Source organism: Colletotrichum truncatum (genome assembly GCF_014235925.2).
Source record: "Colletotrichum truncatum strain CMES1059 chromosome Unknown Contig_0004, whole genome shotgun sequence".
Classification (NCBI taxonomy): Eukaryota; Fungi; Ascomycota; class Sordariomycetes; order Glomerellales; family Glomerellaceae; genus Colletotrichum; species Colletotrichum truncatum.
In genome coordinates, this window is record NW_027222401.1 from 1,600,808 (window position 1) to 1,617,758 (window position 16,951).

The window sequence follows — 16,951 nt, forward strand, 5'->3', positions numbered from 1 at the left end:
AGTTACGTTGACCAGAAGTAGCACTAATAGCATGTCGAGCTTCACTGCCTATCCAGCCAAAAAACTTACAGCTTGCCTTCACACTTTTGTGTAATAAGACGAGGCATTCTTTTAGTCTTTTATAAGCTGCAATGAAGCAGGCATTTCAGTAAAGCATGCCTCTGGTTTACTCGGCCACCACCAATTCTCTAGAGTCCTGATTAGGCGGGAAATGGTTCCAGCTGCCTACTATGAGCCAGTTGCACTGCCCCATGCAAGCCCATCAGCCATCCTCACCTACTTTGTAGCCTGGCCTCCTTAGTCTCTTCCAAGTAACTAGACCATCATGTAAGTTAGTAGAATTTACTTTCAAAACTTCTCTCTTATAATGATGCGTGGTGTTAAAGAAAAAGACCTTTACTTCGGACGACTGATGGTAAGTAAAATCGCAATGCTGGGTGTCGACAATAACGATAACTAAGCGAGCAACCACGAAAGAAAAAGCAGTGCACAAACGCTCAATATTACAATAGAATCACTTTCAAACCATCTCCCTAGATAAATGGAACAAATTCCACATATACGCGACATGCCAAACTGGTTCAAACCACGAATCAAGGGATGAGATGCCTCGCACCGGGAGCTCAAAGCTCAAAGTGGGGCCGGTCCGCTTAGTCACCATCGCAAATGATCCAACGGGCCGAGACAGAAAGAAGCCTGCCACAAGAGTCCCCGGAGCTACAAACACCACCACCACAGGCTGGCATCGGCGGCCCCCATGTCCTCCCATGTTAAACTCTCGCGCCTACACCTGCGGCCGTTGGGCTCAAGAGGCATTGGGCAGGTAGCGCCCCGCAACAGGAGGTTATACCATGACTTTAACCACTTCGTGCGGACAGGTACTCACTTGCCATCCACTCTCGTGAGTTGCGCCAGAGCTAATAGCTAGCTGTAGAGTCCACAGAGGTAGCACAAGATGCACCCCGAAGCTCGTCCAATTCGGCAAAGGCCTTTAAATTAGCTGTCAAAGACAACATCGCAACCAAAGATCTCCCGACGACATGCTCCTCCGCGATCCTCTCCACCCACAAGAGCCCCTTCGAAGCTACCATCGTACGCCAGCTCCGGGAACGAGGCGCCCAGATAGTGGGGAAGACGAACATGGACGAGTTTGGAATGGGCTCGCACTCGTTGAACTCGGTACATGGGCCTGTGCTTAACCCGCTGGCTGCGACGCCAACCTCTGCTGGTGGAAGCTCGGGAGGTAGTGCGGTAGCGGTCCAGACGGGCGAGGCGGACGTCGCGCTGGGAACTGATACGGGTGGATCAATTCGTCTGCCTGCGGCGTACTGCGGCGTGGTCGGATACAAGCCGTCGTATGGGATGTTATCAAGATGGGGCGTGGTACCGTATGCGAACTCGTTGGACACAGTCGGACTCCTTGCGCGGGAGGTGGACATCATCGAGGACGTTATGTTCAGCACGGGGTTAGCTGGCGAGCACGACTCTCAAGACCCAACATCTCTTTCGAAAAATTTCAGAAAGCGCCAGCAAGACCAGGCCTCGCCTCGTCGGTCTCGTCTCAGGGTGGGCATCCCCCTTGAATACAATATCGAGGAACTGGACCCTCAAATCCGGACGGCATGGTCAGACGCGGCAGACCTCCTGCAGAAGTCTGGCGTCGAAATCGTCCCCGTCTCCCTCCCGTCAACAAAGCATGCGCTCTCGGCGTACTACGTTATTGCGCCAGCCGAAGCTTCCTCCAACCTCGCCAAGTACGACGGTGTGCGCTACGGTACGCGTGGCGACGAGAGCGACGGCGCCGGCGAGGTCCTCTACTCCAAGACGCGCGGCAAAGGCTTCGGCGACGAAGTCAGACGGCGTATCCTCCTGGGGGCCTACAGTTTGAGCTCCGAGGCGATGGACAACTACTTTATCCAGGCGCAGCGCGTGCGCAAGCTCGTCCAGAGAGACTTTGACCGCGTCTTCAGGTTGGAGAACCCGCTGTACGATCCGCAGCAGTTCGATCTCAGCGACATGAAGGACGAGGTTGAGCTGCAGGACAAGCTGGGCCCGTCACAGGTGGATTTCCTCCTGTGTCCTACTGCGCCGACGTTTGCGCCGAGAATCGACGAGATCAAGCAGCAGACGCCGGTCCAGGTGTACATGAACGATGTCTTCACGGTGCCGGCGAGCTTGGCGGGGTTACCGGCCATCAGTATACCCACGAGGGTCAAGTCCGCGGAAGCGAAAGCGGACGAGAGCCGAAAGGTGGCGGGTCTGCAGCTGATCGGCCAGTACTGGGATGACAGACGCCTCCTGGGCGTGGCCAAGGACCTCCTGCGTCAACTTTCCGCGTAGCCGCCACGGCTGCCGGGGATATGCGCGATCTCGCTCAAAAAAAAGGGGGCGGGTTGTAACATTGTAGACATGAGTCACCTGTAACTTGTACACTAGGATTGCAATATACCCACATTGTGAGAAGAAAACAAGCAGTGAGATGGCCACCGCGGTTGGTCTATTCGCGCGAACTCCGCTCCTCGGAGCACGCTGGGTATCATCTTTCAGTTAAAAATCAACGTCTACGGGGACCGATCTCTGCTCCTTGAGCGTGATCTCCTTTCCACGTCCATGGGTTCGCCCTCGTCCCTTCTGTCCTCTACAATCTCTCCTTCTGAATCATCGGCCCCATTCTCCCGTGAACTGCCCTGTTGCTCCTGCTCCTCCTCCTCCTCCTCATCCAGCAACTCGTCGATATCTCCCAGTGGACTGATCCTCTCCTCCAATTCTCCAAGGTCCACCAAATCAACTCTCTTCGGCAACTCCCTGAAACTCGTCGCGCAGACTCTCGTCTTGGTAAGCAGGTCGTCCACGAACTCGTCCATGAAAGTCAGACTCGTGCCCTGCCGGCCCTTCCTCCTCAATTTCCTCCGGTCCTCCAAGAACGGCTCCAGCAAAAGGTACACGTCCTTGGCCCTCCTCGTCATGCGGATGTAGAAGCACGCCAGCGCGCGGAGGTATTTGAACTTTTCGCCGCCGAACCGCAGATACGTCTCGAGGACCTCGTCCGAAGGCGCGAGCTGCAGCAGCTTGAACGCGAGACACAGGAACGGCGTCGGTTTTTGCGTGACGCCGTGCGTGCCGCCGATAAAGGATACGTGGTCGACGACGCGGTCGACGATGTCGGCCTCGTTGACGGCGAAGCACTGCTCTTTGTAAAAGTACGAGTCGATGATGCGCTCGCGCACGGCCTTCTCCATTATCGTCGCCGGGTTCTCGCCGTTGGGCGCGAGGGCGGCAGACGAGCCACGCTCGTCCATGAACCGCCGCTCGTCGGCGTAGACTGTATCTGGCTTGCTCATTTTTTTTTTTATTTTTTTTACGGCGTCCCGTAGGTAATGGGCGGAGTAGCTAGGGGATGTTTGCAAGGACAGGGAGAGAGGTCTAGAGGTTTCGATTGAGATTCGTTGCTCGGTATACCGGTGGTATTCGGTGGAGACGAAGCCCAATTTTCGAGGAGGCTTTGCGTATTGTCGTACACTAGAATTGATGCTCGGGTGATGGTGGTGGGGGGTGGTTAGAAATGCGACGCGGGAAGCTAGTGTTAGACGTGACGTCCGTCCGAGGCGAGGGAAGAAAAGTTGGGCGTTGACAGCCAATGACAGCTGCTTATCGATAGTTGCCGTGCGAACCAAGTAAACAGCCCACTTCCAAGTTCACTCCCGGCCGCGTCACATTTGGCGACTACGACATTGATCAGGGGGGCAAATGGCGTCTGTATTGACGATTTTAAACACGCCGAAGCCATCTCAAATCATTCGTACGGCATTCTCGATTCTATCAGTTTAAAAGTTATCGCAGAAAATTCCACAACATTGCAGCGAAGATGGTGCTTCTTACGTCTTCTCAAGTCTCAATCCTTCTGTCCTCGGCCATAGGTAACACCCGCCCGTTCCCGCATTCCAGTCCGTCCGCAAATCGGCACAAGAGAGACAGAACAAACGGCTGACTTTTTCTCTCGCGTACGCGTATGCGCCTTGCCGCATATGCAAACGCATTTTTTTCCCAAATGTAGTCATCTCTTGTACGGCCGCCCTTTTCCTCAGCGGCTATGTCATTCAGCAGCGTACTCTCAACCAGCTGCGTGCCGCCATCAAACCCGACCGGGACCCACGGCCTTCCCCCAAGACATCCTACTTTGTGCCCGACCACCTCAAAGACCTCACCGGGAAGGGCAAGAATGTTCCACTGTACGGAGGCGCGGGGGAGAAAGGACAGGTCATTATCGAAGTGAACCCGACGCTGCCCAAGCAGCAGCAACAGCCGAAGAAGCTTGCCGGCCAGAAGAAAACAGGATGGACTTCCGATTTATGGCAGAAGATGATGCCTTCGTCCGATAAGGAAGATGCAGGCGTCAGCAAGGAGGACTTGGACAAGATGGACGAGAGGGAGAGGAACATTCAAGGATGGAACGTTAAAGACCAGAAGCACCCTGACCCGGAGGTGGCAAGCGAGAAGCCCATCAGCCGCGCCGAGAGGAGGAAGCTGATCAAGGAAGAGATCAAGCGTTTGTCGCAAGGGGAGGAACCAGTTTACTACCAACGACGATTGTGGTAAACGGTCCCGGGGGTCGAGGTGCGTGGGTGGGTTTTTTTTTCCTTACCATATATACGAGTTATACAGCGTTTTGATTTTTTTCTTTTTCTTTTTCTTTTGGGATTTGGTAATGAAGGATGGTTATGATATCACTACGGGTTCTCTACATTGTTAAAGTCATGTAGATACGAAGGACGGCTTCGAGTCGAGGCAAACGAGAGAAGAAAAAGTATGATTATTTGGTGCATGCCGCGGACCGGAAATCCATGAGCTTTGTATTCATGCGTGAAACCCGTTTTCGGGTAGATGCTCTCCTCGATAAAGACCATGCTGTCTCTATGCTATCGATGTGATGCCGTCCATGGCAACAAAGGCCGAAATCATGCATTCGTCATCGCGGTGAATTCGTTATTGATCCATCCCCCCCCCCCCCCCCCCCCCCCCCCCAAGTGCAGCCTCAAAACGCCGTACCCATGCCAAACCAGATGAGAAAGTAAGTAAAAGTGAAGCAAACACCCTCCCTCCCGTACGCCAGGCTAAGCATGTCTGTTGGCAGCATCCTCAAAGGCCTCCCGCTGCATCCTCTCCAGCTCCTCGAGGGGGATGGCGCTGTTAGCGAACTTGTTTGCCTTCTTCTCGCGTCCCTGTGGGCGTGTCAGAGTTTGTCCAAGGGTCACAGAACAAGGGGGATGGTGGTGGTACCTTTTGGACTTCTTTGTGTTCTGCTGCTGCCTCGAGAACGGCGGGGACGTAGTCTGCAAAGCCGAGTTGCTCGAGGGCCTTTGTTATGTGGTCGCAGGCGATGGTCTTCTTCGCCTCCTTTTCCGAGATCTCGTTGGCCTCGGAAGAAATGAGGGTGATGAACTCAACACAGCACTCGATGAGGAGATCACGAGCCTCTTTGGAGAATGCGACGCCGGCGGAGGGCGGCAGGATTTCCGTCACAATCTTCTGGACGGTTGCTGCGACTAGTCAGTATTCACCTGAAAATGCAGAAATCGGACGAGAGAATCCAGATGATTCTATCCCATTTAATGAATGAACATACCCTTGGGCAAGGACAAGTCATCGTTGCCTAAAATGTCATGTCAGCAACCACATATGTTTCAGAAACCAGGCAGTGTACGCGTGATGAGGATGAATACCGTTGCCATCGTAGACCTGCCAGTATCTATTCCCTGCGCTAGTTTTGGGCATGATGGCTAGCAAACGGGGATGTTGGATGTCGGCAGGATGCGACAACAGGTAAACGGTGAAGCATCTTATACATGTTGAATAAAGGAAGGGAGCATGGGGAGGTGTATGCAGGGAACGTGCGGCATCAGGTAGTGAATGTCTGACGGCTGAACAGGCATCGGTGAAGGAAAAGATACGTCGATAGAATGAACAAGTTAGGAAACAGTAGAAAACTTACCCGCAAACTCGTGATCCGACATGTTTGAGATGAGATATGAACGAGGTGAGGTAGTTGGGATGCAAAGCTGGTGCAAACAGATGACGCAAAAGTAATGCTAAACAACTTGTCGTTCAAGCAATACGATGTATGTCGAACTTTGAATTTGCAACTATAAAGTGCGACCGAAACGTATGGCTCACTCAAGGCTTATATCGAAGATTGTTGGCGGTGGGAAAAGTACGGAGGCGGAGCGGGCATGTGAGGTATCGCGGGACAGCGTGTGGCTCACTTTCGGCGGCTGCTGTTGGTGGGGTCTTTTATGGTATTTGGATCTGGGACATCCAGTGCATTTGAACCGCCCCGCGGCAGGAGGCCAAGCACGAGCCCCAGGGGCAGGCAGCCTAAGCTGAAGCTGCCTCTTTTTTTTTCTCTTTCCTTAATCTGGCCCACCAGTTAAACGGCGCTCGGTGAAAGGAGCTTCCGATGTCCCGTTCGCACGGACCACATTCTCCAATCACTCCAAATTTTTTCGTCCCTTAAAAGTCGAACTTTTGACGGCAGCTTCAAATTTCTTTCCTTTTGCATCACTCAACCGCAGAGACAAATATCACCATGCGCTCTATTGATCGAGTTGCTGGCGTCTCTGCGGCTTGTCTGCAGTATTTCTGGTAGGTTTACACTCTTTTTTTCATATCCCCCATCAACCTGATGAGCTCTGTTGTCGCCCCAAACTTACGAGGAATAACTCCCCTCACACAGTGGTGAATGACCGTCCAAGCCAAACGGACTTCTCTGACTTGTCACCTTCAGCTTTACTTTTTGCTTTCTTGGTTGGAGCATCGGAAGCTAACAAGATTCTTATAGACGCAAAATGTAAGCTACTCAACTGCTTCGCTCGTCTACTCTCTGTTTTGTGTCCCCCTCGCAGCTGCGATGATGTCCAAAATAAAGTACTATCAAATACCGATTTTCCAAGACGGAGAAATGATAACCCTGAGCAACTGCTTTGCAACGCAATCTTTTCAGCTGTCAAGTGCGCGGATGGGGTACTAATGTGGATATTGTTGCAGTATGGTGAACCAGGACTAGCTAGTCTTGCTGCTTACAACCCACACCACAGCTCTTTTGTTCAAGGTAGGCGCAAATTTTTCACTTTTTTACTTTTCTTCTTCGGAAGGCTGCCGATGATGATGAAACTTATTCCATGCTAATCCTGAATAAATTATGTGGAAACAAATAAGAGCTTTTCATCTTTCGACTGAGGCATCATGTCTAAAATGTTTTCTATTTGCTCTCACTAGCTCTAGCAGTTGGCTAACATAGGACTTTTAGTGAACATTCTACCTACTCTTGGTACGCTGCAAGCTCTCCAGCTTGCCATCTGCAATAAGTTAGCTCCTGTGTGTTTCCGAAAGGACATTACAACGTACTTGATGAACTTGCCGGACAGGTCATGCTCGGGCTTCACCACGAACCGCGCCATGACGTTGCCAGGCTGCTCGGGCTTGAAAAGCTCGCCCTTGTCAAAGGCGGACACGAATGAAGAGTGATCCTTGTCGGCCATGTGATCCTTGCCGGTGTCGCGGATGACCTTTTGCATGGCCGTGTCGACGCGGCCAGGGCTGATGGCAATGCTCGTAATATCGGGCTCCTCAACGGCCAAGTGGGCGGAGAGGTGGTTCATGGCAGCCTTGGAGGTGCCGTAGGCTCCCCAAGCGGTGTATGCGCCAGTGGCAGCACCTGAAGAAACCCAGAGAACGCAGCCCGTGGACTTGCGCAGCTCTGTCAAGGAAGATTGCACCTTTCTAGCAGTTAGAGATATCAATTGATACAATTTCTCAAAATTTGACCTACCAATGCAAGCCCGCTGAAAACGTTGATGTCGTATGCCCTCTTCCACTCCTCAATTGAAGAATGCTCCAGACGAGTGACGGGCTCAAGCACGCCGTGGTTGATTACGATGCCGTCAATCTTGCCAAAAGCCTTGACAGCGGCCTCGGCAATCTTGGGAATGGTCTGCAGCTGTCAGCCATGAAACTCAACCCAGCCATTGTTGGGAAAACCCGTACCTGAAGATCCCCCAAGTCACCTGCAACGTACTCGACCTGTCCAGGATGCTCCTTCTTGAGTGCCTCCAACTGGTCCTTGGACCTGGCCGCCAAGACAACCTTGTGGGAGTCCTTCAACAGGTACTGAGCAATAGCCAGGCCGATACCACGGCTGGCGCCGGTGACGATGATCACTTTGGAAGCCATTGTGGTGTGTGTGTGTTTTACACTGAAAATAAGTCAATGCACGGGGTCTGCTTAGGGAAGCTGAAAGAGGTAAACGGAACAAGATGAAAACGAAAAAAAAAAGACCTTGCGCCGAATGGAGCGGAAAGCTTGCGCCATTCGATGCAATGTCCCGCTCTCTGCTCTGTGTGGTGGAGCGGGGGGCCAGCTGGAACAGAGTCCTTATCTTATCAGCATGGCGGGGTCCTCAAAAGATACCTTGAGCTATCGACGATAACGTCATTGTTCAAGGTCCCCAACTCTGCGCCTACGTTTCACCATGAGCAGCACAACGGTCATCCTGGGTTCAGGTATTATAGGCCTTTCAATCGCTCATTATCTTGCAGATCATCAGCCCGGGTCGACAATTCATCTTGTTGAACCCTCACAGGAGCTCTTCGCCTCAGCTTCGGGATACGCAGGGGGGTTTCTGGCGCGGGACTGGTTCTCGCCCAAGTCCGCTTCCCTTGGAGCATTAAGCTTCGATGAGCATACGAAACTCGCGGAGGAGCATAACGGGAGAGAGAATTGGGGGTGGTCTGCCAGCACAACATACAGTCACTCGGCGGCACCCATCAAAAAGGCGAAAAAGGGCGATGATAAATGGCTGAGCCAGGGTGGCAGCCGCGCAGAGGTCGTCGAAGCCGTCGAATCGCCTGGGAATGGCCCTTCATGGCTGCGACGTGCGGCGGGCGATGATGTACAAGTGATTGGAGATTCAGATACCACAGGCCAAGTGTGCGTAACCACGTTCCACGGCGCTCTTTCAGACCATGAGACCTGACACGGCTGCATCACCAGGGATCCTCTCCGTCTCTGCAACTTTCTCCTCGAGAGCTGCAAGTCGCAAGGCGTGCACCTCCACCACCCGGCCACCGCGCTCTCCGTCGGCAATGACCTCAGGGGCGAGCTCTCGAGGGTGCGAATTGGTGAGACCAACTCTTCCACCGAGACCGACGTGCCCTGCACCCGTCTCGTCATCGCCGCGGGTGCCTGGTCGCCCCGCGTCTTCTCCCAGCTCTTCCCCGGCGCATCCATCGAGCTGCCCATCAGCAGTCTCGCAGGGCACTCGCTCGTCGTTAAGCCCCCGGGCAAAGACACGAAGCAAACAGGCTGTCACGCCATCTTCAGCACCGACGGCGACGGCTTCTCACCCGAACTCTTTTCACGCGTAGGCGGACACGTCTATCTCGCCGGCGTCAACTCCCCCGGGCTCACTCTGCCGTCCCTCCCAGGACAAACGCCCATCTCGGCGGCCGCGATAGCCCAGCTGAAGCAGACGGCGGAGCGGATCATTAACGTGAATAAAGACGAGTTAGAAGTTGTCCGGCAGGGGCTATGTTTCCGGCCCGTCACGACGTCCGGAGCACCAATCCTCTCCCGCATTCCGGATTCCCGGCTCGGAAGTGGAGTCTCGACGCGCGCCGGGGCCGAAGGCGGCGTGTTTGTCGCGGCCGGACACGGGCCCTGGGGCATCAGCCTGAGTCTCGGGACGGGAAAGGTGATGGCGGAGATGATACAGGGGCGGAAGCTGAGCGCCGACATATCTCGGCTCGCACTTACGTGAACCAGACACGGCAGGCGTGCAAGTACATGTAGCAACAACCCTGTAACCACCCACATAAACGTGCAGAATCTTCAATCCCGCATAACATTGTCTCCCTCCCTCTTTTCCCTCGCATCATCTATGACTTCAACTGAACCAAGCCAATGGGTTTGCCGACATACCGATCAGCGCTCCCACCCACATCCGCCGCCGCACGCATGAACCTACGACGACTGGCCCATGATGGCGGTGGCGCGCTTGTGGCAGATGGGCCGCCGCGCTAGCGCCACCGCGAAGGATGGTGTGCAGAATAACCGACTGACCAGTCCCCGGGCCGGAAGGGTACTCTGTCTCCAACGTCCGAAACGCAATGACGGATCCAAAAGACTATGGAGACATCAGAGCTGACTGAAGACGAATTTCGTTTCTTCTTCTTCTTTTTGCTTCCTTGGAAATGTTCAACCGGACCTTGGCTCCGGTATTAACATCTACTTCTGGTAAAAATCCTGCAGACAATTACCCAGAAATAGCCGCCCATGCTGAGAGTAATGGAGCAAAGTGCGTATTACCCACCCACCGAACTAATGGACCAGGGGGGGAGGGATCATGGGATGAACTGGAGAAGCTAGTAGAGAAGAAGAAGGAAGATTACAACGAACCCGAAAAGAGGGAACCAAGAGTTTTTCCCAACACCAACCGGGCACTCACGAAATAAAAAAAGATGGCGCGCGAGGACATAGTAGCTTAATTACTGGGGAATTGTCAGGCCCCCTACCTCGAACAATTTCGGACATTGCTCGCGAGCTGGGCGGATGTGCCGCGTCCCGGGAGCATTTCAAGGTCCCCCGTCATGGTCGGGCTGACGAAAGCCTGTTGGTTGGGTTCTGCGAACGGAGCATCTCTACCGAGAAACGAGATGATGGTTGCTTTTTTTTGCCTTCTTTGTTCTTGTCTTTGCATTTTGTTATCTCCGTTATTATTCCATCTTTTCTCTCCCCCCTTGCAACCTTGGGCTCGCAAATCGTCAACCCGAGTTTTTTCGTCCGCCCCCCATCGTAAAACCCGCCTCTCAGGTACGCCAATCGTGCCCAGGGATTTAAATGGGAAAGGGAAAAGGAAGATGAGATGGAGGATGCCTGTCGGTGAAACCGATAGTTTGGCTCAGCTAACGGGGGGTCCTTTTCTCTCCCTGACTGGCCCCCAATCCCGTATCCCTCCCCCCTCCCCTGCACGCAAATCTTGTCCGGGCAACGTAACGCCAGCCTCAATCTTTTTTTTTTTTTTTTTTTTCCCTTTCACGAGAGCAGGGCGAGCGAGCTATCCACATCTGACGAACCACTACGAATGGTGATGTAGATTGAGCTTGTCGACCCCATCATTGCTTCTTCGCTTCACGTTTCCAGAAATCCAATTTGCCACAGGTCAAGCACGCTCAGCCTCAGACAGAAGTCTCATCCCTTTTCAGGGTTCAAACTACCCAGACCAGAAAAAAACCTCGTAACCCATGACAACTCCATTCTCTCTCTTGTCACAGGGTGATGGGTTCGTCTGCTGGAAAAGACGGCAGCCAACACCCGTCAATGATGCTCACATCCACCTCCCAAGCACGGGCCAGCGCTGCCGCCCCAAGAGAAGCGGTCACGAATCATGAGGTCTCCTCCGTTAATGTCATTGTCAGGTAACGACCCCATCATTCCATGCCGGGTTTGCTTGGCTACCTCGTGGTGGTTGCAAGGCGGGAAAGGAAGGGGGCCCGTTCCCGGTATGCTGCAACAAGAGATGAAGTCATCTTTATGGGGTGGGTGGTCGGTCGTGATACTCCGCGTGATACACCAAAAAAAAAAAAAAACTCCATCGTCTCGTCTCGAGCAATTACATGGCCTTGGTTTGAAGTGTAGATCACCAAAGACGTCCTCCACTGGACCACCGCTCAGGTCCCCCCCCCCGTTTAATCGGTCCATTGATGGTCGCATCGCGATCCAGTTTGCTCGTTACACCCACCTAATGCAAGGCACCGATCTGTCTGACTGTCACTTTTCTCACACACACCCCACGGCAAGATGCACCGAGTAGGCGGGTAGACAGAGTCAGGACTGGCAGATCGTCTCTTGAGGGGGAGAGGGGGAGAGAGAGAAGAAGAAAACGCCTCAAACGGCCGTGCCCTGTCGATTATCCGCGTCTGGCGAGATCTGTCCTCCGTCCACTACGCGATGTTTCCCCTCTTCTGAGTCTCTTCTGAGGCGAGGGGGTAAACTGGCCTAGGAAACAAGTGCAAACGGTTTCTCTGATGTGTGTCCTGATGTGTGTCCTGTCGGGGTTGACTGCGTGGCGCAATTGCCGCGCAAACTAACGAATGGGTTAGCAGTGTCTCGGAGATAAAGATCCCATCTTGTCGTCAGGAAGACACTGACACTGACATTTTTGACAGTCTCCGACTTTGGACGAGCCATTTTTGCCAGGGTGTGGCTGTTATCGAAAGGTAAACTATGGAACTACAGAACAATACAGCTTAGCTTCGCTGTCGCATGCACCAAATTCGGATATCGTCACATGCACGATTAATCATTTCCATCCCAGAGTACGTTGGAGGAAAACGTTTATTGCTGCTGCTTTCCCAGGGGAGCTTTGACTCTTTTAGGACCCCTGGTCCCGTGCGCTAGCTCTATCCGGTCTACGTAGTATCCGTCCTTCAGGTACAGAGTTTGAAGGTTTACAAAGGTTGAACTTGGGGGGGGGGGCCTCAGCCACGACGGACACGAAACGTAGAGACACACACGATTAAAAAAGGACAAAATGTCGCAGCGAATGCGAGTTTGAGCCTCCAGCGCATCCGCAGCGTCGTATCCAAGATACCCCCCGCCGAGGTATGATTTACTTCGATACGACCTCCGGAACGTCTCACGTGGACGTTGGCTTATCACGGCCTCCATCCCGAATGTCCCACTTGTAATGGCTTAGCAGGTGTAAGTTATAGCTGGAGATCCAAGACGAGAAAAAGTGCGAAGATGAGGCCGAGCCGCTATTTTCTTCGTAATGTACGGATGTCGTACGTAGTAGCGGTAAGATGGCTAGGGATAGGATAGGATAGGTACCACGTTCACGCTCACTCACAAACTACGCACGAACGCTACGAATTCCGCGCCGGCCGGTAGCGTGGTGGATCGCCTGCGAGGTCACAAACCAATTGGCGACGGAAGCCAGGCACATCTTGCGGGCTTGGCCGGCATTTTTTGGTCTGTTCCCATGGCTCAGCATGTGGGAGGGTTTTCCTGGTCGGGTTATTTCCGTTGGGATGGGTTTTTTTACACTGCGCGGACCAACAAGTCGGCTGGGATACGGCTATAGTAAGAGCAAGAGAAAGAAAAGGGAAGGGGAAAAAAAAAAAATACAAGTCGGCCCTTTTGGTGAGTGAGCATACTAAGCAACGGGAATTCTAAGAAAAACGTTTCCGGGCTATGAGCATATTCAGCGGGGTCACGTCTTTTTTCTTTTTTTTTTTTTTTTCTCTTCCCTCGGCGGGTAATCGCTGTTCGCCGAACGGTGAAGAGGGTTTCCGCCGGAGATGAGATGATGACAATCTGCCAATTTTACTTAGTCACTTCACGAAAAAAACCAACGAGAAAACAATCACATCACCCGTTGTCCTCCAGGGAGCCCCCTTCGGACCCGGAGCGGTGGGGTGCTTAGCCCATCACCCATCCCAGCGGGTCACGCGCTAGAGACAACAAAATGACCCCAGTATACGAAGTGCTTACTTACATACCATTTCTCGCTACATAATTACTACTACATTTTCAAAGTGCAGCCCGTGCGGTTTTGGTACCTTACATTGCGGCTAACGCAAGGGGGTACGATCTGGTTGGTTGAAAGGTAACGCGGTGTGCGACAGACGTAAGGCGGCGGTCATGGGACTGCAAAAAAAGAAGGAGAGTGTGATGGGCGGTGGGCAAAAAAACGTAAAATATTACATACACTAGTTAGGTAGTAGTCGAACGGTCGACATGGGACGATGTAAAACAAATCTGTGCCCGACGATTACAGGGATACTCCCATCGCTCGCTCAGTTAAACGTGCCAAAACCACCACTACTACACTAAGCCTCTCTACCCGTTCCTCCGCAGATCCCACTTGCCTTCTTCCGGGTGAGGGTTACCCTTCTGAACGGGATATGCTCGCCGGCCGGTTCGGCATTGAGACGAAAAGAGACTCATGATGTGGTAATGGCAATGACATTTGAGTGTGAGTGTAACTCTCTCTCTCTCTCTCCCGGTAAAGGTTCCCTGGTCTGCATGTCTTGGCCCGGTCCGGCTCATGTTGCATCATACCAAAAGATCCGCGGACATGAGGACATTCGCACTCCGCGGTTCACAATTACACGGTAGCGAGATAAACTTTGAGCTTGTAAAGCAAGAAATGATTTTGATAATTCTGCCAGTTTTTTTTTTGTGACTGAATAAAATTACAATATGAAGATGGTTGTTATATGATGAGTGGCTCGTGCCACCTCCGTCCCTTCTCTTGTTCACACCCCCCCGGTTGACAGTTGCCCGTGCGTTAAAAGGATCCCCTTTTGTTGTATATACCCAAAAATGACGTAATCACGATGAACTCCCCTCCAGACCCAGACCCCCCCAAGATCCGTTGGCCCCGGTAAAATTCGTAGTAGTCTTACACCCCAACCAAATCTTAGTGTGTAAAAGAAGTCCAAGTGAAAAATAGTCCGGAAGAGGGAATTCAAATTCAAGGCTTGCTATACAAAAGGAAAAGCCAAAAAATAATAAGGGACGCCCGCTAAGTGTGTTGTATCGTAAAGCCGTTATAAAAAAGGAATGATGGAAACCGTGAGACCGTTTCCTGCCGTTTTTCTTTCCTCCGCTTTCGAAGTACCAAAGAGTCGAATGAAATAAAGTGAGTGACTTGGTAGAAAAGTCTTGGTGAATGATCGTATCATGTTGTAGGTGTTGTAGGTGTTGATGGTGTAGATGTTGCTTAGAACAAGCTGCTTCCAGCTTGCCGGGTTCCGTCTTGCTCAAAGACGATACCGCGTCTCTTCCAGCCTCCGCGCTTGATAAAGTCCTCGACGCTGTCCAGTGACTTCATCTGTGGTCTCTTGGGTGGCGTGTTGCGCTTGTACGAAAAGTTTTGCCACTGCGATTCCCGTACTGGCCTCTCCTCGTCGACAATGCTTCCCTCACTCCCCGCATCGCCTTCTTCGTCGTCATCTGGAAACTCCATGTCGAGAGTCTGTATCGTAGACTCTGACCAATGAGACCGTGGCAGCTGCGGACGGGTCGCGGCGATGTGCTGTTGCACCTTGAAAAGAAAGTAGTCGTCGCCTTCCGCTGCGTGCTCCCTGGAGCGTTCGGTTTGCTGGATGGGAGTCCGGGGAGAGTCGACGGGCGGAGCCGGCATGTCAGGTGCGGCGGCGGCGAAAGAAGCCTTGGTCTGCTGCTCGGCAAGAGCTTCCTGGGAGGAAAAGTAAGAGTCGATAACGTCGTCCTCGATGGCCTGGGAGTTGTGGATTATGGGCCTCTCGAAAAGTCTGCCAGGTGGCGGTTGGAAGGTCGGGTGTAGCGACAACGGGTCAAAGTCGAGCACGCGGCTGTGACGGACGGTGCCCGATGATCCGGTTGATTGTGTTGACGAAGAGTCATTGCTGGAGACGGAGTTGCTGAGAGAGGGCTTGCGGGTGTGCAGGGCTTCGGGATGGCGTTTGCACTTTTTTGATGATGGTGACATGGAGTGGTGGCCGTGGCCGTGGGCCCATGGTGCCGCTCCCAACATTGTGAGAGGCATGTGTGATGTTATTTGATGTGTGTGGTGTGTGTAATAGGGTAGAAGTCCCGTTGAGGTGATGATTAGCCAGGTGTCGTTGGCAGTAGTGCGGGTGTGACTATGTTTATATATGGATGTAGGATCCTTTCCTGATGTCGTATATATCCGGCTGTTGGTGATCCGGATTATCGGGACACGATTATATATCGTGATGTAAGGGAAAGAAAAACCCTTTTTGTGGTGAAGAAAGGATGGAGAAGTAAGGCTTGTAGGACTAAAAAGCCGTACGGGATATGATATATTACCACAGAGTTACCACACAGGCATGTAATAGTTTAAAGTGGTCAAGGAGTGTGGTTTGTGTGGGACACGGGCCGGGAGTTGTGGTTGATAGAGAGAGAGAGAGGGACCGGGACAGGGCATACGAGGTAGGGAAGTGAAGCAGGCATGGTCTTATTATAAAACTCGATGAAAGGCCGAAACCAGGCTTTTGGGGGAGAGGGGAGCCACTCTTGCATCTGCCTGCCAAGCGTGGGGATAGGATGAGCAACCCGCAGCGGAGCGGCGAGCAGGAAACAGTAATGGAGAGACATGGAATCACACACGCACACCGCAGAAGGTGGACTGGCAGAGCACGCGGGCCAAGGTCCCTGACGATCGGGGCTGAAAGAAGGATAGACGAAGACAGGCAGGGGAAGCTAGTGAAAAGGTGTGAGCCACACTACGTGACTACGTACCAGGCAGAGAGAAAGGTACCTAGCCTAGCCTAGCAGCGGTCAAGGGTGTGGGGAGTGGAGGATGGAGGGGGGAAGAACATCTCGGTAAGAGCGTGCGTCAAAACGCAGCGCCTTGAGGAATGTGGATGGTGCCTTGCAGGTTCTGGGCTCCTCATGAAAGACCCGAGGAATTGAGGAATCTCATGGGTGGTGAGGCCTGATGACTATGAACAGAGATAGGGAGGGGCGCAAATGACCAAACAACAGGATCAGACACATGCCGATGGGGGCAAGGTTAGATGGAGGGTGGTATACGTATCCGCAGTCTGCGTCGACGGTGCGTGTAGATGAAGCCAGAATGAGATGGACATGATCGGGTTGATTCGATGCAGGGGAGAGGAGTAGAGAGAGAGAGAGAGAGAGATGGCATCAGCTTCGATTCGATGCAGAAACCAGATGGTGAGAAGACGCCGTTGCATGCCTAGCCGGCGCGGTTTGTGCTATTGCTTACCACCAAGGCGCGGCTCGGAATTCAAATCTCTACCCCCTCGCTCAGTTGAAGAAAGACTATACAGAAAGGTGACGATGACCATTCGCAATCATGGATCCCATTCACCTGCCGTAGTGTTTAGTGTACCCGACGCGTTAGGGCCGGGAACAATGAAGGAGG

General features: G+C 52.8%; 7 protein-coding genes across 7 annotated transcripts; 3 read left to right on the forward strand and 4 right to left on the reverse strand.

Moving 5' to 3' along the window:
- Nucleotides 1-851: 851 nt before the first annotated feature.
- CTRU02_207242 (glutamyl-tRNA amidotransferase) lies at nt 852-2,340 on the forward strand (the record flags this gene model as incomplete). Its single annotated transcript, XM_036719369.1, has 2 exons — nt 852-878; nt 934-2,340. 2 exons carry the CDS (start codon nt 852-854, stop codon nt 2,338-2,340), a joined length of 1,434 nt encoding a protein of 477 aa, XP_036589077.1.
- A 221-nt stretch (nt 2,341-2,561) lies between these two features.
- Nucleotides 2,562-3,341, reverse strand: CTRU02_207243 (pre-mRNA-splicing factor 38a; the record flags this gene model as incomplete). The annotated part of the gene is made up of 1 exon (XM_036719370.1): nt 2,562-3,341. One exon carries the CDS (start codon nt 3,339-3,341, stop codon nt 2,562-2,564), a length of 780 nt encoding a protein of 259 aa, XP_036589076.1.
- Nucleotides 3,342-3,865: 524 nt separating this feature from the next.
- Nucleotides 3,866-4,596, forward strand: CTRU02_207244 (uncharacterized protein; the record flags this gene model as incomplete). The annotated part of the gene is made up of 2 exons (XM_036719368.1): nt 3,866-3,917; nt 4,055-4,596. The coding sequence occupies 2 exons, from the start codon at nt 3,866-3,868 to the stop codon at nt 4,594-4,596; spliced, it is 594 nt and encodes a 197-aa protein (XP_036589075.1).
- Nucleotides 4,597-5,111: 515 nt separating this feature from the next.
- CTRU02_207245 (TATA-binding protein-associated phosphoprotein) lies at nt 5,112-6,011 on the reverse strand (the record flags this gene model as incomplete). The annotated part of the gene is made up of 4 exons (XM_036719367.1): nt 5,112-5,219; nt 5,278-5,537; nt 5,624-5,650; nt 5,990-6,011. The coding sequence occupies 4 exons, from the start codon at nt 6,009-6,011 to the stop codon at nt 5,112-5,114; spliced, it is 417 nt and encodes a 138-aa protein (XP_036589074.1).
- A 1,304-nt stretch (nt 6,012-7,315) lies between these two features.
- On the reverse strand, nt 7,316-8,226 carry CTRU02_207246 (short-chain dehydrogenase; the record flags this gene model as incomplete). Its single annotated transcript, XM_036719365.1, has 4 exons — nt 7,316-7,352; nt 7,402-7,772; nt 7,826-7,987; nt 8,041-8,226. 4 exons carry the CDS (start codon nt 8,224-8,226, stop codon nt 7,316-7,318), a joined length of 756 nt encoding a protein of 251 aa, XP_036589073.1.
- Nucleotides 8,227-8,524: 298 nt separating this feature from the next.
- On the forward strand, nt 8,525-9,811 carry CTRU02_207247 (FAD dependent oxidoreductase superfamily; the record flags this gene model as incomplete). The annotated part of the gene is made up of 2 exons (XM_036719366.1): nt 8,525-8,982; nt 9,046-9,811. 2 exons carry the CDS (start codon nt 8,525-8,527, stop codon nt 9,809-9,811), a joined length of 1,224 nt encoding a protein of 407 aa, XP_036589072.1.
- A 4,968-nt stretch (nt 9,812-14,779) lies between these two features.
- Nucleotides 14,780-15,586, reverse strand: CTRU02_207248 (uncharacterized protein; the record flags this gene model as incomplete). The annotated part of the gene is made up of 1 exon (XM_036719364.1): nt 14,780-15,586. The coding sequence occupies one exon, from the start codon at nt 15,584-15,586 to the stop codon at nt 14,780-14,782; it is 807 nt and encodes a 268-aa protein (XP_036589071.1).
- Between the last annotated feature and the right edge of the window lie 1,365 nt (nt 15,587-16,951).